Source organism: Girardinichthys multiradiatus, chromosome 19, assembly GCF_021462225.1.
Source record: "Girardinichthys multiradiatus isolate DD_20200921_A chromosome 19, DD_fGirMul_XY1, whole genome shotgun sequence".
NCBI lineage: Eukaryota > Metazoa > Chordata > Actinopteri > Cyprinodontiformes > Goodeidae > Girardinichthys > Girardinichthys multiradiatus.
The window spans coordinates 9573343-9599262 of record NC_061811.1 but is presented as its reverse complement, the minus strand read 5'-3'; the positions used below and the strand labels follow the sequence as shown (position 1 = coordinate 9599262).

At 40.8% G+C, this 25920-nt stretch overlaps 2 protein-coding genes across 2 annotated transcripts in view; both read right to left on the bottom strand.

Moving 5' to 3' along the window:
* The window catches only part of dicer1 (dicer 1, ribonuclease type III), a 37115-nt gene extending 26299 nt beyond the window's left edge, over positions 1-10816 (bottom strand). Inside the window, exons 1-7 of the mRNA XM_047344851.1 lie at positions 10558-10816; positions 3569-3673; positions 3335-3390; positions 1119-1227; positions 793-999; positions 515-677; positions 303-433 (exon numbers count right to left, since the gene is read on the bottom strand). Of these exons, the coding sequence (XP_047200807.1) occupies positions 303-433; positions 515-677; positions 793-906 (408 nt within the window). The 5' untranslated portion in view covers positions 907-999; positions 1119-1227; positions 3335-3390; positions 3569-3673; positions 10558-10816. The remainder of the gene's footprint in view (positions 1-302; positions 434-514; positions 678-792; positions 1000-1118; positions 1228-3334; positions 3391-3568; positions 3674-10557) is intronic.
* Positions 10817-15082: 4266 nt separating this feature from the next.
* The window catches only part of clmna (calmin a), a 33646-nt gene continuing 22808 nt past the window's right edge, over positions 15083-25920 (bottom strand). Inside the window, exons 3-13 of the mRNA XM_047345574.1 lie at positions 25005-25100; positions 24834-24917; positions 24654-24746; positions 24295-24491; positions 24015-24208; positions 22645-22727; positions 20481-22562; positions 19902-20035; positions 19026-19107; positions 18879-18931; positions 15083-18408 (exon numbers count right to left, since the gene is read on the bottom strand). Of these exons, the coding sequence (XP_047201530.1) occupies positions 18291-18408; positions 18879-18931; positions 19026-19107; positions 19902-20035; positions 20481-22562; positions 22645-22727; positions 24015-24208; positions 24295-24491; positions 24654-24746; positions 24834-24917; positions 25005-25100 (3216 nt within the window). The 3' untranslated portion in view covers positions 15083-18290. The remainder of the gene's footprint in view (positions 18409-18878; positions 18932-19025; positions 19108-19901; positions 20036-20480; positions 22563-22644; positions 22728-24014; positions 24209-24294; positions 24492-24653; positions 24747-24833; positions 24918-25004; positions 25101-25920) is intronic.

Below are 25920 nucleotides of genomic sequence, written 5' to 3'. Positions count from 1 at the left end.
ACCTTCAACATCACTTCCAGCTGAAGAAAGGTTACCCCAGAGAACGATGCTACCACCACCATCTTTTACTGCTGGAATTGTGTTCTTTCTGTATGCTGCAGTGTTGTTTTGTGCCAAAGATACCATTTGGAATAAAGGTTCAAAGGTCCGGTTTGGTTTCATCGGACCATAAGACATTCTCACACACACACACAAAAAAAAAAAAAAAAATCAGATTTTTCTCTGTTTCTGAGACTGACGATGTTAATAACACCCCTCTGTGAAAACATCCTTGAGCTGCTTATCCTGAAAAAGATGAGCACCTGATTCGTGGAGATCTCCTGACTCCATCTCTGATTCGACCAAGCTGATGCCTCCTTCCAGTCTGAGTACTCTCCCACCTGGAGGTCAGAGTGAGTCCTGACGGCAGCCGCTTGTTGAATTACAGATGACACTAAAAAATAACATTCGCAGTTAGGCGACCAATCAGACTTTAATCTTAAAATGAGTGCACCAGAAACATTCATTGATTTACCTGAATTCACCAGGAAAACCGTCCTTTTGGCATTTTCCTGGTAGCTCCCTCGGATTTGGTGGGAGAGCTCCTTAGTTAGGAGTACTGCAATGAAGGTCTTCCCTGAGTCTGTGTTCAAGCAGACAATAGTATTGCGTTCAAGAGCTGCTTCGAGAAGTTCGACCTGCGGACAACGGTGCAAACAGGTATAAAAGTTAGGAATGTTGCAATGAATTAATGGGCTCATTGTGGTTAGTTTGGCTGCAATATGGAAAAAGTGAGGAAAGAAGAGGGCTTGCCTGATATTTCCTGGGCGTGTAGATGTTGTCATGGATGGCCTCCTGCTGCCAAGGCAGACCAAAGAAGGGCCCCATGGGTGAAGTAGCAGGGGTGACGAGCTGCAGGCCTGCCATGCTTCACTGAGCTGAGCTGGAGGTGGAGGTGAAGGGGCTGCGCTCCTCCAGACGTCCACTTATCTCATTTCATCTTCTCTTTACTGACGATCACTGATGGGAGAGGTGAAAACACTGATGAAAACCTGAATCAGCAGCCAGGGGAAATCAGGATTATTCCAGACTGTACACAAGCGACTGGCTAACCAGATTAAACATGAAAAGACACTCACAGGTAACAGCTGAGTTTGTTGGTGAGTAGAAAACAGTTAATCTGGGCTTCATGGTAACATTTCTGTTCATCAACTCCTGACGTTTCCCTTCATTTAGGTGGAAACAGACCTAACAAAAACACAGAGGACACAATTATCGTCACAATGTTCACATAGAAACATTTTAGCTGCACCCATCGCAGCTCTGTGGCCGAGTTACAATATTTGATTGTTGTAAAGCTTTGACCTACCGCTAACAATTGTAGCCAATTTATTTCTCTTTTAAAACTAGAAGAAAAGTATCGGGTCCCACCACCAAATCAATGAATCCAGGTGTTCCAATTACTTCCAATCACTCCAGGTGTATAAAGTTTGGTGTGGAGAAACTTGACTGGCCGGCACACAGTCCTGACCTCAACTGTCTTGAACACCTTTGCAATGAATTAAAGTGGAGGCTGCAGTTCTGGTTTTCTCATCCAAATATGAACACACTCCTAAACTTTGTGGAAGATGTGTACAGAATAGTTAAAGTTGCTGTTGCTGGCAACAATGGCCTATCAACAAATTAGACCTTTTAAACTGACAACAGGATGTTATCAAAGTTCATGTACATGTAAAAGTAGACTGACAAATACTTTTGGCAATGCAGTGTAGAGGTAAGAGTCTTCCTTCCATAATTGGCATTAATTACTTATATTGACAGCAGAAGCGACATCATGCCTGTTTTATAACCACAGTTAGCTTTTGTAGCTTATTTGTACTGTTCAGACAGGAGACGGACAAAAACAAAACACGATAAGATATTCAGCAAAGATCCTCAGGTTGGGAGTTGAATCCAAAAAATCTAAGACTAATGTTGAGGACTAATAGCCCCTGAATGTGGAGTGCAAGCTCTACAACTATACCACGGGTCAGCCCGACAGCTAACATTTTAAACTCTCCTTAGCACATTGAAAAACAGACAATTTATATACAGAAATATATAGTTAATTCAATCCAATCATACACATACATTCAAAGTCAATTATATACATTCCAATTTGAGAACAGAGTAAATTTCATTTATAACTGCAGATAATGCATAATTGGAGAGTAGTAGGAGAAGGTGGCAGAGTGAGGTGAGGTGGGCATCATGTCCTCCAGCAGCCTAAACCTACAGCAGCATAACTACAGAGAAAGCTCATAAAAATAATCAGCGCGTCTACCTCACAGACTAAAACTGGGAGCTGGTTCCACAGGAGACGAGCTCAGTAACTAAACGATCTGCCACCTATTCTACTTTTAGAAACTCTATCGGAACCATCAGTAAGTCTGCTCTGCTGAGAACATATGGAACAATCAGACCTCTGGTATATGATGGAGCTTGATTATTAAAGGCTTCTTCTTCCCACAATTGTTTTTATTAACGGCTTATTTAAAAACAAAAGAAAACAAAAATAAACCAAAAAGATGGCTGCCTATGAGGAGCATAATATTCTTACAGATTGGTGTATCCATAAATTACTAATCCAGTCCACTTTCATCCTTTAAAGTCTTGTATAGGGTCCATTTTTCCCATTTTCGGCTCAGTTGTGCTTCGTGTAGTCCCAGTATGTCAATTTTTCCATCAAAAAGATTTCTTCCACAATTGTTATCCACTGAACTTTTGCAGGTGTTATCTCCCTTCCATAGGTCCTTCTGAAGGCTTTCTTGGCTGCCATCAGCAGTAATCTGATCAAATATTAATTGTGAGTGGTCATAGTTCCTTTTCAGAATCTGCATAGATACAGCACTGAGTCCTAGGCCCTCTGTATGCTAATACTTGCTGCAGCTCCTTACATATTGTGAACTAGTGCATGAGTGGTGCACCCTCCACATTTGGTGCCAATGCTTATCTGAAATGTCTACATAAAGTTCTTCCTTCCATTTCACCTTAACATATTTATTTGAATGTATCTTGTTAGTATAAAATCAATGATACAATGATGAAATAATTATTATGTTGCTTCCCTGATATTCTTCAACTATAATTTGGATAACTTTATTCTCTAATAAAGTTATATAATAGTCCCTTATTTGAAAGTCGCTGACGATTGTAGGTACTTTTAGACCTAGAAAACGCACTGTGATCGGAAATAGATCAGTTTTGCTTTTTTTTTTTTACATTTTTAGATAAGGTGGTCACTGGTCAGCAGAAAAGCCGTCTGATTTCAGGCACAAGAATATTTCTTGGTGCATCTCGAGACAAAACAACTCACCTGTCCGCATGTGTCATATGGCAGCAGTAAGACTGAATCCTACAGCTCTGAAAAAACTGCAACGAAACAAAGTAAAAGGTGAGAGACACATTTTACACTGCTCCTAAATAGACAACACTGAACGACCAGGTAGACTGACCTTTTACAGACACATCATAGAAATAAGGAGTTCACTGCAACACTCACACAATGCGTTTAAGTATGAAGGTTAGAGCACAACTGTGTTACACTGACCTGCTCTCAGGGGTTCTGAGACTATTTCTGTCCTGTCAGTTAATTATTTACAAGCCGTTTTATGTAATGATTTCGATCAGCAGTCAGGTTTAAACAGTATTGCACCTATAACACACAAACATTTTCAGTCAGTCAAATATATTTGTGTCGGCAACAGAAAATCTCTCCTACAGTGACCCTAAAGGTCTGCACAGTGCTGATATGTAGCAGCATTAGTCTGACTCAATCTGGTTAATTTGTTTGAATGTTTCTTAAGATTAACTAAATAATCGTTCATCTGAATGGTTAGTTAGTTCTGGATACACCAGTTTCACCTTTAAGTCGCAATATCCAAAGTACATCACTTTCTCACATCTGTGAAAATCCTGAAGTATCTCAGAGTTCATTGGTTTTTCTCTGTGCTGCTTTACCAAAATGGGTCAGAATGTCATGACATCCCAGTAGCAACAATGTATGGTCAAAATCCAGTTAAATGTACCCGAGAACTTAACTATCAGTTATTTTCAATGTAGTGTGTTAGTCTGAGCTCTCAGGTTATTAAGTTCTGACAAGTTTAAAGGTAATCACCTGGTTCAATAGTACTGGAGGGGAATTTGAGTCCAAATATATGTCTACACTACCATTATTCAGTCAGTCTTATGCACATTCAACACTTTATGGTTTGGCTCTGCTACAAAACAGAACAGGTCCAGACTGCAATGAACAATCAGGTCTGCTGAGAGAATCATCAGGGCTGACCTTCCCTCCATCCAGGACGTGTGCAGGTCTAGGGTCAGGATAAGGACACCTAACCCATCTTTGGAGACCCTACAAATCCTGGACACAGATTGTTTAAACTATTACCTTTGGGTCACCACTACAGAAGCCTATAAGCAAAAACCAGCCACCACAGAGAAGGCTTCTGCACTCAGGTTGTTCCTTTTATGAACACTTGGCAGTCAGAGTGCCCAGATTGATACCATGCATACTATCTATCTATCTATCTATCTATCTATCTATCTATCAAAGCTTCATCTGCAGTTGTGTTGGTGAAAAAGGTGAAATGTGAAACTTTGAATTTACTAGTACATCTGTGTTTCAACCACTACGGCCATGAGGTTTGAGAGATGCACCAAACAGGCATATCTAGGCCATTATTGATTTCTGGTTTTCTTCTGATCCGTCAATTCTGATTTTGGCTGGTTCCAACTTTTTTCTGGGGCTTAAAACACATAAACGAGAAAGAAATGTGCTGCGTTATTTTGTTTGGGAGACAAAGTTGCTTAATAGCTGGATTTAAAATATAAAGCAACTATAAGACTGCATCAGAGCATATGCCCATTACCAGCTTTTATTAAACCCAAAAACAAACTGCAGTACTGTTGGTTGGTCTGTTTAGAGGCCAAAAATGGCAAAGACTGTATACTGTGTATCCCTGCTGGCATGGGTAGATGGTGTGAACCAATAGGAGGAGCTGGAGAGTGTTGCTTGAAGAACATTCCCTGGCTGGATCTCCTACCTGGGCGCCTGTATAAGAGGAATTCTTGAGAATGGATTGATGGATGCCCGATGAGAGGAGGGACACGGGGGCGGAAGTGTGGAGCGGAGGCGGTTTTCGGGAAAAATTTGAACAGAAGCTGTTTTGTTGAATTAAACAGCTGTGTGTGAATCTGTCACGTTAAAAGAAAAGGACGATTATTAATGGTTAAGAAACATTATTTGAGAAATGTAAGAGAAGATGTAGATGAAGAGAGAGAAGTAAAGCCACGTCGGTCGTCTGGAAGTCGGCGTCCAGGGATCACACAAGATACCATCAGGAAATCCCATGGATTAATTAAAGAACTTTTGACGAGAAAAACGGCGGGTAGGCACGGCTGTGCTGTGAATGGGCCAGAGTGGGACATTAGTACAGGTAATAAGAGTGACAGGAGTAGTGAAAATTCTGATGAGTCCAAAAAGACTAAACTCTTCAGCGGAGGCAGGTACGGAAAGAAGGGAAGGGGGATAATAAACTGGGCTGAATCTGAAGAATAAATGGACGTGGAGATAAAGGAGTTTAAAGTAATTGTCAGATTTAGTGATGAGAAAGGACTGCAGTCAATTAATCCAGTTAAACTGTCTACTATTCTGAAGAATCAAGTTGGGGAAATTAAGACTGCAAATGTTCTAAGAGATGGAAATTGGATGATTATTTGTAACAGAAGAAGAAAGAGACAGAGCATGTAGGATGAAGGAAATAGGATGGTGTAAAGTGACAATGTGAGCCACATAAAAGAAGGAGGAAAATGGCAAAAAGGAGTGATTTGGGGAATACTGGCTGATGTCTCAGTTGAAGAAATCAAATCAAATATCAGAGGAGGGAGAATTGAGGTAAGACTTCAGACTTTTAAAAATGGAGAAAAAAGGAATTGTGAAAGCATTTTGTTGGAATTTGATGAGGAAAAACTTCCAGAAATACATGACCTATAATGTAAGAGAGGATGTCCCAAGACCGTTGAGGTGCTTTAACTGCCAAAGATTTGGCCACACAGCTCAGACATGTAAGGAAAAAAGACGATGTGGAGAAGATCATGAGTATGAACAGTGCAATAAAAGCAGTCAACCTAAATGCTGCAGTTGTGGTGGGAACCACAGTGTGTCATATGGGGGCTGTGAGGTAATGATGAGGGAGGTGCAGGTTCAACAGTCTAGAGTACGAAACAAAATCTCATACGCAGAGGCAGTCAAAGTGGTAAAACAAAAGAAAGAAATGTAGATGGAAAATAGGATGGAGGTAAAGGTAAACCAAAAAAATGAACAAAGTATACATGGAGTTAAAAAGCTAAATGGGATATTTTTAAATATTTATGTTAAAGATAAAGTGAGGAAGTTAATTTAAATTTAGATATAGAGGATGTTGAGGGAAAAATTAGGGAAATTATACTAAAGGCAGCAAAACTGAAAATCCATATGACTAAGGGTAAGCTAAAAAAGAGAACGGTACCATATTGGACACAAGAGTGTGGTAAAGCTGTAAAAGAAAAGAATCGGTGCCACAGTTGGTAGCACTGTTGCCTTGCAGCAAGAAGGTCCTGGGTTCAATTCCCAGCCAGGGGTCTTTCTGCATGGAGTTTGCATGTTCTCCCCGTGCATGCGTGGGTTTTCACCGGGTACTGCGGCTTCCTCCCACAGTCCAAAGACATACCTGTTAGGTTAATTGGTCTCTAAATTACCCTTAGGTGTATGAATGAGTGTGTGCATGGTTGTTTGTGTGTTGCCCTGCGATGGACTGGCGACCTGTCCAGGGAGTACCCCGCCTCTCGCCCATAGACTGCTGGAGATAGGCACCAGCTCCCCCGTGACCCACTATGGAATAAGCGGTAGGAAATGACTGACTGACTGAGGAAAACACATAATTTTGAAAATTTTATTAAGTATAAAAGAACTCAGGCACAAGTCAGAAATGATATTAAAAAAAGCAAAGGATAAATGGAGGAATTTTTGTGAAACAATAGGAAGAACAACACCTATAAATAATGTATGCAGAATGATTAAGAAAATGAGAGATAATCGACAGGAGAGAACATATCCAATTTTAAAATATGAACAAGAGATGGCTATAACTAATGAGAAGAAAGTAGAGATTCATAGTTCAGATAATTGAACAGAACAAGGGGAAAAATAGGAGGGAACAGACAAGGGAAGAGAACGCTATAATCTTAAATAATCAAAGAAACATAGGTAATATTATGGATGCTCCATTTACTATGCAAAAAATGAAGAGATATCAAAATCAGGATTAACAGCACCAGAAAAAAATCAGATATGCTATATTATGTTAAAGCACTTAGGAAACAAAATCAAAGATAAACTTTTAGGCTTGTTTAATAAAATATGGGAGGAAGGAAGGCTACCTATTAATTGGAAGGAGGCAATTATTATTCCTATTATCAAACCAGGAAAGGACCCAACAAATCCTTCAAGTTATAGGCCACTAACATCATGTTTAGGTAGGATTATGGAGAGAATGATGACTGAAAGAATTACATATTATGTAGAAAGTAGAGGATTACTGTCAGCACATCCAAGTGGGTTTAGAAAAGGAAGAGGTACAAAGGACCCTATTGAATGTTTGGAATCAGATATTAGAAAAGCCCAAGTTAATAGGGAAGTGGTGGTAGCGGTATTTTTGGATATTGAAAAAGCGTATGATATGGTATCGAAGGATGGATTACCCATAAAACTACACAAAACGGGAATAACAGGAAGAGCCCACAATTGGATTAAAATGTTTTATTAGATAGAGTTATTCAGGTACAGATGGGCGTAGCAAGATCAGATAAATGTAGAGTAGAAAATGGAACACCACAGGGCAGTATTATAAGTCCTTTATTGTTTTCAATTATGGTTAATGATATGTTTTCTGGAGTTGATCAGGGTATTATGCAATCATTATTCGCTGATGATGAGGCTTTATGGAGAAGGGGAAAAAATGTAACAGTGTATGAAAAAATACAAAATGCTATTAAATCTGTTGAGAATTGGGCTTATACTTGTGGGGGTAAAATTATCAGTAGATAAAACTAAAACAGTTGTATTTAGTAGAAAGAAGGTTGAACAAATTGATTTAAAAATGTATGAGAAAAAATAGAAAAAGTAAGTAACTTTAGATTTCTTGGAATATTATTTGAATTAAAACTTCTATGGGGTGATCATATAAGATATATTGAGGGAAAATGTAAGAAACTTGTGAATATAATGAGGTGCTTAACAGGATCAGATTGGGCGGCAGATAAAACAGTTCTAAAAACGATATATATCGCTCTGATAAGATCAATATTAGATTATGGATCTGTAGTATATAAACAGGCTGCAAAAACAATGATTCATAAATTAGAGATAATTCAGAATCAAGCGCTGAGATTATGCTGTGGGGCTATGAGAACTTCTCCGAATTTGGCTGTACAGGTGGAAATGGGAGAGCTCCCTTTGCATATAAGATATAAAGAAGTTATGATGAATTATTGGGCAAATGTGCAAGGACATAGGGTAGAAAGACATCCAGCAGTTAAAACTTTACAGCCGTGCTGGGAAAGTGGAAAGGCAAAAGTAGACTGTTTTGCTTGGGCAGCAAACAAATGTGGTAAGGAAATGGGATTACAAAGGAAGAGATATAGCACAGCTGTGCCCTATTCAGTTACACCTTATTGGTTGTTTCCTAGCATTAATGTTGATCTAGACATCCATAAAGAAATGCAGATTCATAAAGATAAGAGGAATCGGATAGATGTAGTACATCATAGAATTGAGAACACATATAGATCATTTCTTGTAATGTATACAGACGGTTCTAAGGATTCAGATTGAGGTAAAACAGGATTTGCATATTTTATTCCTGAGTTAAACATAATTGAAACAAAGAACATCAGATCATTTAGCTGTCTTTACAGTTGAAATGATTGCAATTCTGATGGCGTTACAATGGGTAGAACAAAACAGAATAGAAAGAGTTCTTATCTGCTCAGATTCACTGTCCTCCTTCATGTCGATTATGGGTTTCTCATCCAAAAGCCGTGTAGATTTAGTATATTAAATTTAGGAAATTTTATTTAGACTTATACAATTTCATTTAATAGTTAAGTTCATGTGGATTCCTGCTCATAAAGAAATAGAAGGTAATGAAGTTGCAGATTGTTTAGCCAAACAGTCTTTAAGTCCAGATAGAATTATGGAAATTGCATTTAGTAAAACTGAAATAAAATCTGTTATCAAGAACAAAGTAAAATCAGAATGGCTGCGGCTTTGGGAGGAGGGAACCAAAGGGCGACATCTATTTCAAATACAAAAATCGGTAGGTAAAATGGAAGTAATTGGAGAATATCGGAAAGAACAGGCAGTCATAACAAGATTACGATTAGGACATACACGATTAAATAAAACATTACATATGTTGGGTAAACATCCAACAGGCAGATGTGATTGTGGAATGGATTTGGAAACAGTAGAGCATGTTTTCATTTAGTGTGAAAAGTATAGGGTGAGTAGAGAAAAAAGTTAAAGCATGAATTAAGGAAGTATGGTATGGAAGCATTAAAAGTGTACTAGCTAAACATGAAATGATAAATAGAGTATTTATAAGATTTTTTAGACAAGCGGGATTATTTGCAAGAATATAAAATAGGTCAGTTAGATACTCTGGCCCACACTCCAGCACAGTAGATGGCGATAATGCATCTAAACGTTTGATGCCACCTGCCAGAAAATCTCAAGAAGAAGGATTGACGGATGTCCCAAACTTCTCATTAGAACTCAGAAAACTGGGTCAACATAAGAAAAAAGGTCTAGAATGTGTCTGATCTGTATGGTGCATCTGAGTTTAAGTAAGATCCCTGGCAATGTTTGCCCCGCGCTGATTACTAATCACTAACCATTCTGATTGGTTTGATGTTTCAGTTCTTCCTCACCTGGTGGACTGGTGTTTACCTGCTGACGTCACCTGATAGACAAACGTTATAAACCTCAGGGATGTTCAGGCAGGATTAAACACATTTGTATCTCCCAGACAGAGCTAAAACCGGCCCGGGATCAGAACCATGGCGAAACCGCCGAACCTAAACTAGCCCTATGAGCTCCTAGCCGAACTGGGACTCAAACCAGCAAAACTGGAAACACAACCAGAAACATTTAGTCGAACTAGAATCTGCGACAGGAGCGTTTAGCAAAACCTGAACCAGGACAAGGACGAAGACCCCTCAGTTGAACCTGGTCCAAACCTGTTAGCAGTGCTAGCAGGTTAAAGTCTTTTAACTCGGTCCGGTTCTGACCCCATTCGTGCAGGTGTTTATGCCGGCCAGACATAAGAACGTGTGACTGGACCAGAAGCAGGGCCCGAGTCCCGCAGCGTGGGGACGGCCCCGCACCGCCACGCTCTTCCATCATCATCATCCTCATGTCAGTGGGCTAACAGCTAGCAGAGCCGCTGTAAGGCACAGAATATTCCAGAAACACCGAACAGACACCCAGAAACTCACCCACGGGGTTAATTCCTTCTGATTGTCCCAAATGAGAACATCTGAACCGGGTCCGTGGAAATCCTCTCTGCCATCCAAGCTCGTTGTCCCAGTTTGTAGCTAGTCGTCCACGGGGGGACCACTTCCTTTTACCTGGGCCTCTGCTACGCTAAATCATTTACGCTATCTGCGCAGCCGTGGCTGTTCATCCGCTGCCCCATCCTACGTAAATGGAGCAGAATAGTGTTCCTGCGTAAGGAGCTAACCCGCCTCAGACGGAAAATGAGCACATTACAGAGGCGTAAAGAGAGTATTGAGGGGTCGTTTGACCAGGTACCTCTGTTCAAAATACAAAAAATGTCACCCGAAAATAACAACCAAGGTTCTTAAAATGACCTTGATTAAAATTAATCGAGATAAAACGAGAGTAACGCTGTTTAATTGTATGCTCTTTTGACAATAAGGTACATTGAGTAGTGTTTTCAGAATCAGCTTTATTGCCAACTTCGTACATACAAACAAGGAATTTGACTCCGGTACACTTTGCTCTTTTGTTCTGTTTTTGCATTACAGAATATACAAATTTACAATTTACAATGTACAATATACAATGTACAATGCAATATTCTGCATTACAGAATATACACATTTACAAACTGTGATGTCTTTCAGGTGCTTCAACACCAGCCGCTCAAAGGATTTCATGATCACAGACGTCAGGGCAACAGGCCTGTAGTCATTTAATCCTACGATGGTGGGTTTCTTGGGAACCGGGATGATAGTGGATCGTCTGAGGCAGGAGGGGACCTCACATTTCTCCAGTGACTTGTTGAAGATCCTTGTGAAGATCGGAGCGAGTTGATGTGCGCAGGCTTTCAGGCATGATGGGGAGACGTTATCAGGTCCTCCAGCTTTCTCTGTTTTCATGCGCTGATAAGAGCCTGTTTACATCTTCCTCTGAGATCTTTAGTGCAGGCAGAGGATCTGATGGTGGGGGGTTGGTTGCTTTATGGGAGGAATTTGTTCCTGAATGGGATGTGGAGGAGATGATTTGAGGTGTGAATGGCTTCTTGTCATGTCTGCATTCAGACGGTTGGCCAGGAGACGACTCTGTTCAGGATGAGTGGGGGGGGCTCCTGTAGGCAGTCAGGTTTCTCAGACCAGTCCATACAGCTGAAGCGTCACCAGTAGAAAGGCTATTCTTAAGCTTCTCACTGTAGCTTCTCTTAGCTGCTTTCTATTGTATAGAACTCTTTATTTGTGTGAGAATTGTTAAAAAAAAAGCTGCATAATCACAAAATAGAATAATTGTTCGAGTAAAAATATTATCTAAAATGTTAAAATTAGTCAAATGAATTAAAACTATTGTAATTAATAAAAGTTAATATTTATAGAAGTAAAAAAAAAAAAACTAGGCTGATTTTAAAAGGATAGAGTAAGATAGATTAAACCATCTATCCATTGGCTATACCTGTTTGTGTTTGGAGGTCGAGGGTGGGCAGGTGCCAATCACCAGAGGTCACTGGGCTATAGGCGGGGTACAACCTGGACCTGGTTGCCAGTCCATCCCAGTGCAACAGAAACACACACACACACACACTCACCCTATGTCAATTCATTGTAACCAACAGACCTAACAGTCATGTTTCTGGACTGTCGTAGGAAGCCAGAGCATGCACATGGAGAACATGTACACTCCATACAGAAAGACCCCAGGCCGTATTTGAACTCTGAACCTAGATCATAAACTATGTAATCCAAATCAAAATGAAACGAAAACACTTTATTTAATTTTAATAAAATCGAACCGAATTTGCTCTATATTGGCTGCATAGTGGAGCAGTTCTTAGCACTGTTGCCTTGCAGAAAGGTATGTAGTGCACAGTTAGGTGTCTCTGTGACCACTGTAGATAGGCACCAGCCACCATCCCTGGACCCTGCATGATTAGCGGGTATAGACAATGGATCGATGGGTGCCTTCATATCCGCACTTTAGAAGAATAGGTTAGGTTATCTGTCTGTGTTAATAAATGATCTTACAGGGTATTCAAAGATAGTGCAGTTGAAAGACAGATCATTCTAAAACCCCATTCAGATCATTGCCATGCAATTAATGCATAACCATAACCCTCCTCTGGATCATTATGTCATTCAAATAATTCATGTTGAACTGTTAAGTTCATGGGTCAAATCTCCTTTTTAGGGGTGTGGCCTACAAGTATTTAGTATTTACCTGAGCAATATCTCTGGTATGTGTTTGGGAATTTTCCCTCTGTTCAGCTCTGTGTTATGGTCCTCACGCAGGCTGGTCATACACACTCAGTGCTTTAAATATGAAAAAAAGTTACTCTGGGCCATCCTCAATATATTATTTTCTACATCAGATTCTGCAGTTTAGCATATTACTAGCATCAGACTTTCACTAGGGGATTTTCACCTGTCTTACTTCAGCTGCTCATTTTCATTACGGGTCTGCGACTGCATCAAGGTGGGTCAAGGGTGTAACATTTGTGGGTTGACTTCAACCCCTCTCCAGCTGATTGCCAGGCATAAAGAACACATGCAGATCACAGATTAAATGGATGATCTGAAAGGGGCTCGTCATTATTGTACTTTGTTTTCCCATGTAGTTTTGTTCAACGGTCATTAGATGGCCCCATTAAACTGATAAAAAAGATAATTTTCTGGCTTGATACAAAAAAATCTAATCATTAAAGAAAACCCCATCAGAAACCAGCCACTCCCTTTATTTTAGGGTGAAATATGTTGTCCTGATTTAAATATAAATGATTTGACCCAAACAGTTTCACCAATGTGTTGTTTTATAGTAGCTGATTACTAAACAAAGAGGAGAGTCTTTTTATCTTTGTATTTATATTTTGTTTATTATATTACTAGTGAATACTGAAAAGACAAGTGGTTTTCTGGAAATCCTTGTTGGAAGATGTTTGACTGCTAATTGATTTTCAAGCTATTAAACATCTGTCCTCGCATGTCTTCTTTGTAATTGAGTGCATCCTCTACTGCTTCTCACAAACACCTAGCCTACCTCTTCTTTCAGTATTTTTAAGTATCTCATGTTTCCATATGTTTGGTGTTAACACTTTGGATATTCGTATCTATCATGATCAAAGGTTATTATCATCATCACCATTTTCTCTGCTTAGATTCGCAGATCCCACTGGATCTTTAATTGTTACCCACCTCAGAAATATCTAACAGACAGCAGCTGTAAACCGGACAGACACGGTTGTTTTCATGGAATATAATATGCTTACACTATCTGGTCAGTTTATTAGGTACACCTTGTTAGTTCCTGGCCCTAGTTCTTCAGGTCATAGGTTCAACAAGGTCCATCTTAACGTGACAGTATCACAGATTTGCTGCAGATTTTTTGAATGTACATTCATGTGAATCTCCCGTTCCACAAAATCCCAAAGGGGCTCTGCTGGATTGAAATCTGGTGACTGTGGAGACAATTGGAACACAGTGAACTCATTGTCATGTTCAATAAACCAGTTTGAGAGGATTTGAGCTTTGTGACAGGGTGCGTTATCCTGCCGGAAGTAGCCATCACAAGATGAGTACACAGTGGTCATAACGAGGTGCACATGATCATAATCCTCAGGTAGTCTGTGGGGTTTAAACAATGTTTTCATTGGTATTAAGGGGCCCCCTAATGTTCCAAGAAAACACCACCCACACAATTCACTTCCACCATCAAACTGAACTTTAGGTTAAGGATTTAACCCCGGTTCTCTAAAACATGAGTGAGGCATCTCAGCAACCCATAGTGAGATACCGAAACGAATGTTCAAAGAGAACCGTTGATACAAGGTACTATGGAGCCATGCTTTCATGTTAACACCAGATTCCGGCCCTACAATCTAAATGTTGCAGCTGAAACCAAGACTCAACCTAGCAGCATTTTTCCATTCTGTTATAGTCCAATGTTGGTGAGTCTGTGTGAATTGGCACCTCAGCTTCCTGATCTTAAATGGTCCTCTGCTGATTCAAGCTTCGACTTGTGTGTTCAGAAATGGTCTTCTGCATACCTTAGTTATAATAAGTGGTTAGTTAAGCAACTGGTGAATTTCTCTCACCTCAAATCAGTCTGTCTATTTCCTCTCCCATTAACAAGGTATGAGATAGCTCTGTGTGAAAATCCCAGCAGATCAGCAGTTTCTCTACTTAGACCACTAACAACCATGCCACCTTTAAATTCACTTAAATCCTCTTTCTTCCCCACACTGATGCACAGTTTGAACTTCACTAAGTTCACCATGTCTAGATACCTGACTGCTTTGAGTTTCTGTCATGTGATTGATTGATTTGATAATTGTGTTAAAAAGATATTGAACAGGTGTAGGAAATAAGGTTGATTCAAGATGACAGAATCTGCTGCTCTAGTGCTCTGCCTAGTGGTCCTCAAACATAAAAGTTGAAACAAATCATGGCATAAACTAGTTTAAGACAGAATGAGCTGCAGAAATATGAGCAGAAAAACAAAACACAGCAGCTGACCAAAATAAAAAGGACAACTCTGTTAATTTCCATATTAGGAGCACTTTAATGCATCAGCAACAACCTAATAAGGTAAATAATATACATAAAATATACTCAATTCACTCACACTGGCTGGTTTCTGCTGGTTTAAATGCAAATAAAACAGGATATTAAATGCAGAATTTCAGTGGTTTTTAACATTTCTACAAAAACCTTACATATATTTATTTTATAATAACAGTGCAACAAACAGCCATAACATTAAAACCAGTTTCCTTATGTGGAGTAGGTCAAACAGTATGCACACAGGACATCTGTGGGATGTGGGCTGTGTATGTTGTGGGTCCTGAGGGGTGTTGAGCGGGGTCTCAGTGAGGTGTCACTGTTAGGATCGGTCTCTTTTGCATTTCTGGAACCGTCCCTGAGCGGGAGTCGTGTTGGAGCCGGGTCGTGGGGGTCTGGAGGGTATGTGACAACATGAAGGTTCCTCTGACTGGAAGTGCATTATTTCTCCTCCCAGTGGTTCTAATGTTGAGGCTGATGACAGACTTCCGTCCGTAATAAGTGTACAATTAGTACAAAGTTGTGTAAATAGTAAATTTAGAGCAGGCACACAGTAGTGATGAAGATGAACTGTGACGAGCAGCCTCTCTGCTGCCCCCCAGTGGACATAGGAGCTGCTGTATTTAACTCAGATGGAGGGAAAAGCTTTATGGTGATAAGAAGAATGATTAATGTTTAGTGTTTGATGGTGGTTTCACACAGAAATTAAGTAAAAAATAAGTTTTCAAACATATACTCAAAAATCCATCCACCCATTTTAGGATCCACAAACATTCCCACTTAGTCTTGTAAAACCACACGGTTAAACCTGCTGAAACCAGTGACCTGATGTGCATCTGCTGGTGAATTAATGCATCCAACAGGATCTTTGGCAGTTTGCTTCTTCAGATTTCCTGTTTACAAGGTGCAGCACATAGAGGCTCTATCAAACCTTACAAACATACAGAAAATCTAGAACTGATCATCTACATCTTGCTTCAGTCTTTTATCACAGTTCAATCTCAATGTTAACAAGAATGTTTGTTGGAAATGTCCCGAGTCACAGTAAATGAGCAGGAACTGTAAGTCTTCCCAGTTTAACAAACAGTAACATTGCGCAAGCAACAGGATGCCACCCTGGATCCATTTATTAACTTGTAATCCAAATCTTTACTTGCATTAAAGGGGGATTTTGATCAATTTTGAATATTCTTGTGTGATGAAACCTTTAAATTATGTCACATTCACATATGTTCACATTCTGATCATCAGAGTCATAACTTCTAATGCCTGATTGACCAAACTGAGCATGCTCAGACCGTTGATTGTTGCAGGTCAGATTCAGTGACCTTGCATTGTTTACTGTTATTTCAGTTTTTAACATTATATTCTCCTTCGGATTTTTCTCCTCCTAGAAGTTACGTGCTCATCCATACCTTTCAAAAGTATTTTTCTGATTTTGTTAGATTACAATTAAAAACGTCAGTGTATTTTATTGTGACATTTATATGACACAGAGCAGTGGAGAAGTAGAGGGAGACAATAAAATGTTTTCAATGTTTTTTTACATATTAAAATCTCTCTGATACCCCTAATAATCCAGTACAAACAGTAGCTAATCAGCTGGGCCCTGTCACCTCAGTGTAAATACAGCTTCCTGTGAATGTCATTTAGCTTCTTACAGCACATTTTTGAACAAACAGGTCAAGTAGAAAATTGTGGAGAAGATGAAAGCAAGGTTAGGCGATAAAACAATATCCCAAGCTTTGAATATCTCCTAGAGCTCTGTGCAATCCATCATCTGAAAAATGAAAGACGATGGCACAACTGTAAACTTACCAAGACAAGGCTGTCCACCTAAACTGGTAATTCTGGAGGACCTGCAGGGACACTATCAACAGATCAACTAACAGTTGTGCCATCCACAAATATGGCTTTTCTGTCCTCAGCTGAAAAAAGCCAAACAAAGTCCTGTTTCCAGTGAACTACAAGCCATTTAGGGAACACAGAAAACATGGTAGGGACCTAAACCCCCAAAACATGCAGCTGTAAATGCAACAAAAGGTGGCTCTACAAAATATTAACTCAGATCATACTGATTTCAGATTTTCATTTGTAAAACGCTTTGAAAACCATGAATCACTTTACTTCCTATGCACAATGTGTGTTGCACCCATGAAACACAGTGATTTTTGAGGTTGTGATGTGACAAAATGTGGAAAACTTTAAGGGTGTGAATATATTTCTAAGGCCCTTTAAATCACTCTACTGACAAACTGGAACAGATTACAGGTTTGAATGTGGGAAAAACCACCTTCTCTTCCTCCAGCTGTTACTGTGACTCATTACACATTCTGCAGAGAGACTGTAATCTCATTCATCATCTGAGTTAAAATCTTCTTTCATTTCATACATCTTCAGTATTTACATTTCTGTTGCTCTTAACACATCTGCCCAAAAGGAACATTTCAAAATAAAATATTTCACAACATCAGACATATGACAAGTTACAACAGCAGTCCTGATTTAGTAATGGCATTAAGCAGCAGTATCTGTAGTGTGATCTTACAACAAACAAGAAAATTATAAGGCAAATATGAGTAAAATTAAGCAAAAGCCTACTTTGAATATGGATGACTAAATCAATAATTCATGCTTATGAGACTGTAAATGGCATGGATTTATTAAAAACGGTCAATAAAGAACTGAAGTTTAGATTTTCACAGTTTCTATCAAAAAACAAAAATTTTGTTGATAATTATTGTTTTTTTTAAATAAAATGTCCCTGTAATGCGTTTTCTCGGCAGTTAAACAGAAACTGTTCATCATTTTTGTAGAATTAGGCCTTCTTTCTGTCTGATTACTAGATGTGTTGCTCTTCCCCTAAACAGATGTGAGTGATTTAAATATAAAGCAGCAGCTTTAGTTTGACAGTTTAGTCTCCCAACTTCATAAATCTGTAAATTTACATTTGTTTACTTCATTGTTTACATAAAAGCTGAACTCTTATATGACACCGTATTTTTTACAAAAGTAAACCAAAAACAAAATGTATTCAGTCAGAAAATAAGAATAAAAAGCCTTCATTTAATCTGGAGGGCACTCAGTGATGAAGAGGAGGATGGCAGCTCAGCTCTGACTCTGTGTCAGAGGTTTTAATGTGAGTTTTACTAAGGGTGTTTTAGTAAGTGTGTTTGTGTGTGTGTTTATCGGTTGAGCAGCAGGCTCGGCAGCGTCTTCAGGTCCATCTGAGGAAGAACCATGAAGGAGTAGAGAAGCAGCCACAGCAGCAGCAGCACACACAGCTCCCAGTTCTCCCTCCACCTGCGAACACACACAGAAATACCTCTTAAGGACCAGAGAGCTCAGAGTTTAGACAAAAACAGACAGAACAGGTTAGAAAATCAACATCAACATAGATTCCCTGAAGACTTCACTCTGAAACACACTGGAGCACATCAGTAGATCCTCAGAGGTAGCAGAAAGAGAGTTTCATGATGGCTTTAGACCATGATATATTTATTTATTTAATTTGATCCCTTTTGGCTCTCCAGACACAAAGGTCCAATATCAAAGAGGATCGTTGAAAACTTGGACTAAAACATCCCATAGCTACCCTTTTCCAGCTAGATTTATGCTCCTTTCTGTCCTACTTTTCAGCTAACCCCATTCTGCATTTTGTTCACCTGATCAATACTCCTACATGTTCAATGCTACTCTGCAACGAGTTTAAAACCCTTCAAATGGCTGCAGATAACAGCGTTGTGCAAACAAATGTAAAAACATTTTCTCACCATAAATCAGTGTCTTCACGTTCAGCTGTTCTGGGTACAGCTCTATGTTTGTCCTGTGAGACGTACATAATTATTGTTATTTATTATCTATAAGGCATCATCCCAGCAAAAAGGCCCACAGAGGACAAGCCAGAGGATCAAACCCACCATGGACTCTGAGATGCGAGCTCCCTTCCTGTGTCGGAGTACCGGAGGGATGTGGATCTCATCCGTTCTGATGGAGTCAATCCTAAAAGACAGAATCCATCAGTTATGGTCCCGGAGAGAAACAAAAGTGTCAGTAAGTTCTGAAATCTTTAATTAAAAGTCTTGGTCTTGTAGGTGCTTGGTCGTTCTTAGAGGATTTAGTTCAGTTCTACTCAAGTTTCAATTAGATGTGTGATCCTGGGACATTCAGTTCACTGTTATGTTACTCTGGAGGAGTGACCATTTGACAGCTGGAAATCCTCTAACATCACAAAATACAATAAACTCCCCATTCCTCTGATATCAGAATTTATTTAAAAATTATAATTACTCAAAAAAGTAGATCGTAAATTTTGAATTTCCACCTTAAAAAATGACCAAACCTTTCATGCACAAGTCCCTCAACATCCTGTATGCATTTTTGTTCATGCAATATATTCACGCATTTTCATGCATCCTGAATGTATGTACATCGCATCCCTTTCAGAGCAACAATTACAGAACCCTGAAGGCTGCAGCTAAAACACGACAGAGCTCCACCAGAATCAGAAAAGAGGTCAGATGTCTGACAGCCTGCCGGATCATAAATTTAATTCCAACCGAAGAACAGGAACAGTTAATCTGTGATGTAAGAATTAATTGAAGCACAATAACATCTATAATCCTCATCTCCTGTCTTTAAGCTGCAATGATTCATCCCTGCAGCCCTCTCAGATGTCTGCTCTCGGTACATTTATGGGAACTTGTGAGCAGTCAGAGAGGATCTGGGTCAGAACGGTCCCACTGCTGTCCCTCGGGCCTGGTCTGGTTCTCACAGTACCAGAATAGAAGCTCTACCTCAGAGAGCTTCCTTTACTGTCTGCTTCTGAAACGTCAGCGGCCTGCGGAGCTCCGATGTTCACTCCACACATTACACACTGCTCCTGGGATGGAGGCGGGTCGGACGGTGTCTGATTGGTCTGACTGATCACCTGATTAGAGAAAGTGAAGAATCCTTTAGCCAAACAATAACTAGTAAGAAGGAGAGAGAATCAGAAAAACTCAGAGAAACATGTCATTAAATGTAAAATTTTTTAAGTGATCAAAAATATCAGAAAGATGGTTGATTTATTGCTGTTTTCTTTTTGTCAGACTTAAACATGTTCAGCAAGTTTGGTGAGCTCAGTTTTTTTACCAAATGGACTCAAAGATCCCTGTAGAACATGGACACACCCACACTGTGTCATTTGCATACATTTGAATGTGGTCCAGCAGCTAAACAAACTTGGAACCTGACCTGATAACTTAAATCACTGGTAGAATACTAAACATTTGTGCTCTTTGAATGTTACAGACATCCAGCATTTCTTTTTAAGGAACAACATTATCCAAACTCAGGGAACAGTTCTGAATCTATCAGAAAAAAAGAAATCTCACATGATCTTGCTCTCCTCCACCCAGGAAGTCTTCACCCAGCAAGTCCACCTGTAGGTCCTCTGGTCTGTCTGAAGGAGGCGCTGGTTGAAGAGCAGAAACGCTCAAAACCGAAGGCCACCTCTGCATCTCAATGTCAGGAGGTTCTGGAAGAATGGACTCCTCTTTGTCGGGGTAGAACAGATCCATAGGTTCTATTCGGTCACCGACCAGATCCTCTGTTGAAGAACGTCTATCAGAGTCAGAGGAAAACTGGTCCAAGTTTCTGGGTAAATCTGCTGGTTCCAAAAATGGTGTTCCCATTTGACCATTCAGCTTCTGAGAACGAGAATCCAGAATGTTCTGACAAGTATCAAATGAATCCAGCAGGTTCTGTGGGCTGTTCTCTGTCTCCCTTTCAGTCGGTTTGCCCCGGTGTCCATCAGACTGATTCCTGCCGCCAGGATTCTCCGTCTGGGTGTCAGTGTTTGCTGAAGGACACTGATCTGAAACATTCTCACCTTCTTTCCCAGGAAACCGTTCCTTCTGTTTGTCTCTGCTTTCATCGTTACCTTCTGAGTGTGTCCCATAGCTGCCATCCTGGTCACCTGGATCATTTACAGACTCTCTTTCTGGGTCTCTCGTTTGTATTTTGTTTCCAGGCATTAAACTGGATGGGATCTCTGGTGGTTCTTGTCCATCATCCTTACTGCAAACAATGTTTAGTGGATCTGGACTTTGGGAACTCTGGACCTTTGTGTTTTTCTGCTTATCTTTATGCTCGTCCTGATCAAGTATTCCTGGGTAAGATTCTGTCTCTTCGTCCGGTTCCTCTGGCTCACTGGTGATGGAGATCAGAGGAATGTTCAGACTTGGTTTGGACGTTGTGTCACCGTTGGCTGAATGTTTATCTAATGTTTCTGAGTTGCTGCTTTCTTTATACTGTGAGGAGTCTCCTAAAACCTCTAGGCTTTCGATAGCTGAGTCGTTCCCTTCCTTTAAACTTTCTGACTTTTTTCCTAACTCCTCTACTTCATCCTCCGGGGCTGAATGAGTTATTTGACCTCTAGTTTCCTCCGGAGACCTTTGCTCCAGACATTCTCTTTCACCGTTAAGCTTTTCATCCTGGTAGCTTCCTTCTCTGTCCTGTTCTTTCATAGGGATCTCTTCAGCACTGTTTACTTCATCAGGGGGTTCAGTGGAGAAGATGGGCTCAAACTGGTTCAGCTGATCCGATTTCTGAAGGAGATCTCCAGCACCAGAGCTGTCCAGTCCTTCTGGTTCACACAGCTTATCTAATGGTTTTTGTTCTTTGGGAACTTTGTCCTGTTGAAGAGAAGTTTCAACTACATGTTTCGTTTCTCTAAGATCAGCTGCCAGGTCTGGTTCTGGGTCCAGGTATTCAGTCTCAGTGTTCTCCTGTTTCTCCTTCCCCTCTTCCTCTTTGTTTCTCACAGTCTGCATATCATTTCTGCCCAGGGAGCTCATGCTTTCATCAATGTATGTCTCAAAAATGGACTCATCAGGAGCTCGATCCTCAACGGAGGAGATAAATCCCTCATCATATGGAGTTACCTCCACTGGTGTGGCCCGGTAAACATCCCAAGCCGTCCCACTGTCACATAAAGAACTGTCACTGCGACTCTCACAGAACCTGTCAGGATTCAGCTCACCCTCAATCCAGGAGTCTGGAGAGTTGATGGCAGAGTCACCAATCAGCGACTCTGGTACTGATGAGGGTGAGTGAGTGAAGGGATGCTCAGGGGAATCAAAGTCCTGCAAGACATTGCTGCCAGGCTCTCTGGAGTTTACGTCCATAGTGCGGGAGAGGTCTTCAGTGTGGGGGGAGTCTGATAAAATGTCTTCACTGGACCACGATCGAGCCGCAGCCACCCTGAAACGTGGCTCAAGGACACTTCTGTCCTCTGACACTGAGGAAATCAAGACTTTGGGTGGAGGTTGGGTTGCGTCCTTCTGGAACATGTAGGAACGCTGCTTCACTCTGCCGTGATGAGCTCCGTTCCTCATGTGCTCCGAGTCAATGTCACGAAAGTTGAGTCTGCCCATGGAGAGACTTCGTTCAATCAGCTGGGAGGGTTCCTCGGACTGTCAGAGGGACACAGACGTTAACAGAGAGGTTTTCTGTCAGAATCAGAACCTGTCAGAATCTGTAGTCACATTTTGTTACCTCCTGTATGCCGGGGAAGTGCTCCAGGAACTGTGAAACATACATGATGATGGACTGCTCATCCGGAGCGTTTATAGCCATGTCTACACAGGAAAGGAGGAAATAAGAATCAGTCTTATTCACTACGTTTGTGACACAAACAAGGGATTTGACATCAGTTCCACTTTGCTCTCAAATATAAACATAAAATAAGACTTATTGGATAATAAAAGTGTTCAGTTAATTATGTATATATACATTGTTTTTACAAAAGAGGAAGACAACGTTGAATTAGTGCAAATATGCACAATCTGACTGAGTGTTCTTGAGTGAGAGAGACTGTCTGGGGGAGGAAACCATCTCTGTGGTGGCTGGTTTTTTGAAAACAGTAATCCGTAGCGCCGACCGGAAGGTAAATGTATAAACAATTTTTGTCCAGCATGTGTGGGGTCTGCAGAGATGTTAGCTGCCATTTCCTCACTCTAGTCCTGGATGGAGGGAAGGTCAGCTCTGAGAACTTAGTAGCTATGAAAGAAAACATGGGCCAATAAAAATTAACCTCTCACAATTAAAACAGAGCACCATTTCGACTTCTCCTTCTACTTTACTCTTTACTTACCTTACGCTCTACGTATTTCCTAAACCTTATAGCTTACTTCATATTGCCATACGCTCTATATCCTAGACCTTATACATTACACAAACACTGGATCACCAGTGACCTGAAGGACCTTAACAACAAAAAAATAGCTGTGAGATGGGGAGACAAGGAAATCATTGAGGAGTATACAGAAGCAACTTAGCAAGGAGGTGTACAAGAAGAAGCTGGAGAGCAAGCTCCAGCAAAACAATATCGGAGATGTGTGGTCAGGGATGAAGAAGATCACAGGTAAGAAGATCGGACCGATGGAGGTCTGGACAGAGCCAATGAACCAAACACATTCTCAATAGATTCAGTTCTGAAACAAGCTCTGCATCCTCCTCTCCTGCTCACAGCCAAACAGACATCCCACTCTCCTTTGACCTAAAGCCTTACTTTCACACCTCAAAAGTTTTATCTTCCACTTCAGCCATGGATCCTTCTGCTTCTACATGTTTGTCTTCAACAAAATCAGAACATGTTGATGCTTCCTTTGCCTCAACTTCCACTTGTGTGTCTCAAGAAGTCAGGTGAAGACGCAACTGGAGAGACTGAACTGGAATAAGGCTGCAGGTCCAAAAAGTCCCCCATCAGTCCTCAATGACTATAGACCTGTTGCCCTGACATTCCACATCATGAAGGTCCTAGAGAAACTGCTGTTCATCTAATCAGAACATCAGGAATGTGCCACAGCATCAGCGGTAGCCAGCGTCTAATTCATGGATCAGAAATGTAAAACTGCGATTTTTACCCTCAGGTTCCAGCAGTCGAGGTATTCCCAAACTGTAGTGAGCTATCCTGAAGGCATCCTCCAGGTTCTCTCTGGGAGTCCTCAGCTTGGCCTTCCTCATGTCCACCAGACTGCAGTCAATAGACTTAATGACTGCCAGGAAGGCCAGACCACTGGTCCAGCTTTTCCCAAAGTCTTGCACAGCCACCCCGTACCTACAAGACGACAAGAGATCAAATCAGAATCAGTTTCTTTATTAGTCTGGGTTTTATTCTGCTACAAAAGTCCACAGCCAACCCACTTCCGGGTTCTCCTCTGGATCCACTGCAGCAGCTTCTTGATGGCCTTGCTGTTCTCCCTCATGGTGATGGCTGCAGACTGTCGCTCTTCTGATGGCGTGCTGCTGAAGGACGTGTCGGAGTCGGAGCTGGTGGGTATGGATGACAAGCTGGACGAGGAGGGGAACTGGCTCCGGATGTTTCCCGTAAGCTCTTTGATCTTAGTGGAGATGGAAAAGTTGGATTAGATACACCCTTGAATGTCAGATATGACCATAAACCAGCTGAAAGTGTCCGTTTTTTTTCTTTTTTCTCACACCTAACTGGGAACAACGGATCAGAGGTAGAGCATGAAAGCCAAATGCTGATAGACACGGAGTACCTGAAAGAAGAGGATGACGTTCCAGATGAGTCCAAGGATGATGGAGGAGTTTCCATCAGCGATGTCGACCGCATCGATGCTGACCAGCTTCACCTGGAAACACGAATAAATCCAGCTTTAACAAACCGATCAATCAGACAGGGATCGGCTCAAGCACAGTCGACTGAGTGGGAGTCTCACGTTTCTCTCCTCCAGGAAAGACAGCACCTTGGCGATGTTGTTGAGCCGGAAAATCCGATGTGCGGACTTCTTGAAGCTGTGAAGCTATGAGACGGAAACAGAGAGCAGTTACACAGCTGCTCAGGACATCATGAGTTTACATGAAAATGATTGAGAACATCAGAGTCTGACCAATTTGCAGCCAGAGAGCTCCTCCAGCAGGGCCATGAGGACGTATCCATCCTGAATGTCCTGGAACAGATCCTGGATCTGCAGGGGTGGGTCACACTGGGAGAAGAGAGAAGAAAGAAGGGAGATGTATAGTCAAATCTGAACATCTTCATATGTGTCCCAAATTCCAGTTTCATGTCAGAGAGCTAGATTATCTGTCCTTCTATCTTTATTTGCATCATTTATGGAACACGGAAGAAGAAAGTTAACTTGTTTTTTGATGTAAAGTTTTTATTTAAAGCTATTAAATTCACTTTATCTTCGAAGAAGAATGTTATTGATGTTTATAGTAAGGCTGAATCTCCTGGTTGTACTTTTTCTGTGATTCTTCCCATTTATGGTTTAAAGATCCAAGCTTTCACTAATTACTGATGTAGTATCAATAAGCAGATGAACAGTTAGCACCAACCACTTTATTAGATACACTGGCTTACAACCACCCTACCGACCGATCACACGGCAACAACTCAATCCATTTAGGCATTTAGTTGTGATTCAGACAACTTGCTGAGGTTCAAACTGAGCATCAGAGTGAGAAAGAGACTTTGATTGTGACAAGGCTGTTGGTGCCAGATGGGAATTTTGAAGAAAATATTCAATGATCGCAAGCTGAATGGGTGAAATTGCTCTGTTGATGTCACAGGTTAAAGGACACAGGCTTTGATATAACAAAAAAGCCACAGTACCTTAAATTACCAGCCATTACAACCACTGTCTCAGTGCACAACTCATCAAACCTTGAAGCAGATAGGCTACAGCAGCAGACAACCACACCAGGTACCACTACTGTTGGCTGAGAACAGCAAACATTCTCAGCCATTTGGACTTAAACACATTGGAAAAACGTTGGCTGATGAGTCTTCATTTCAGCTGCGAC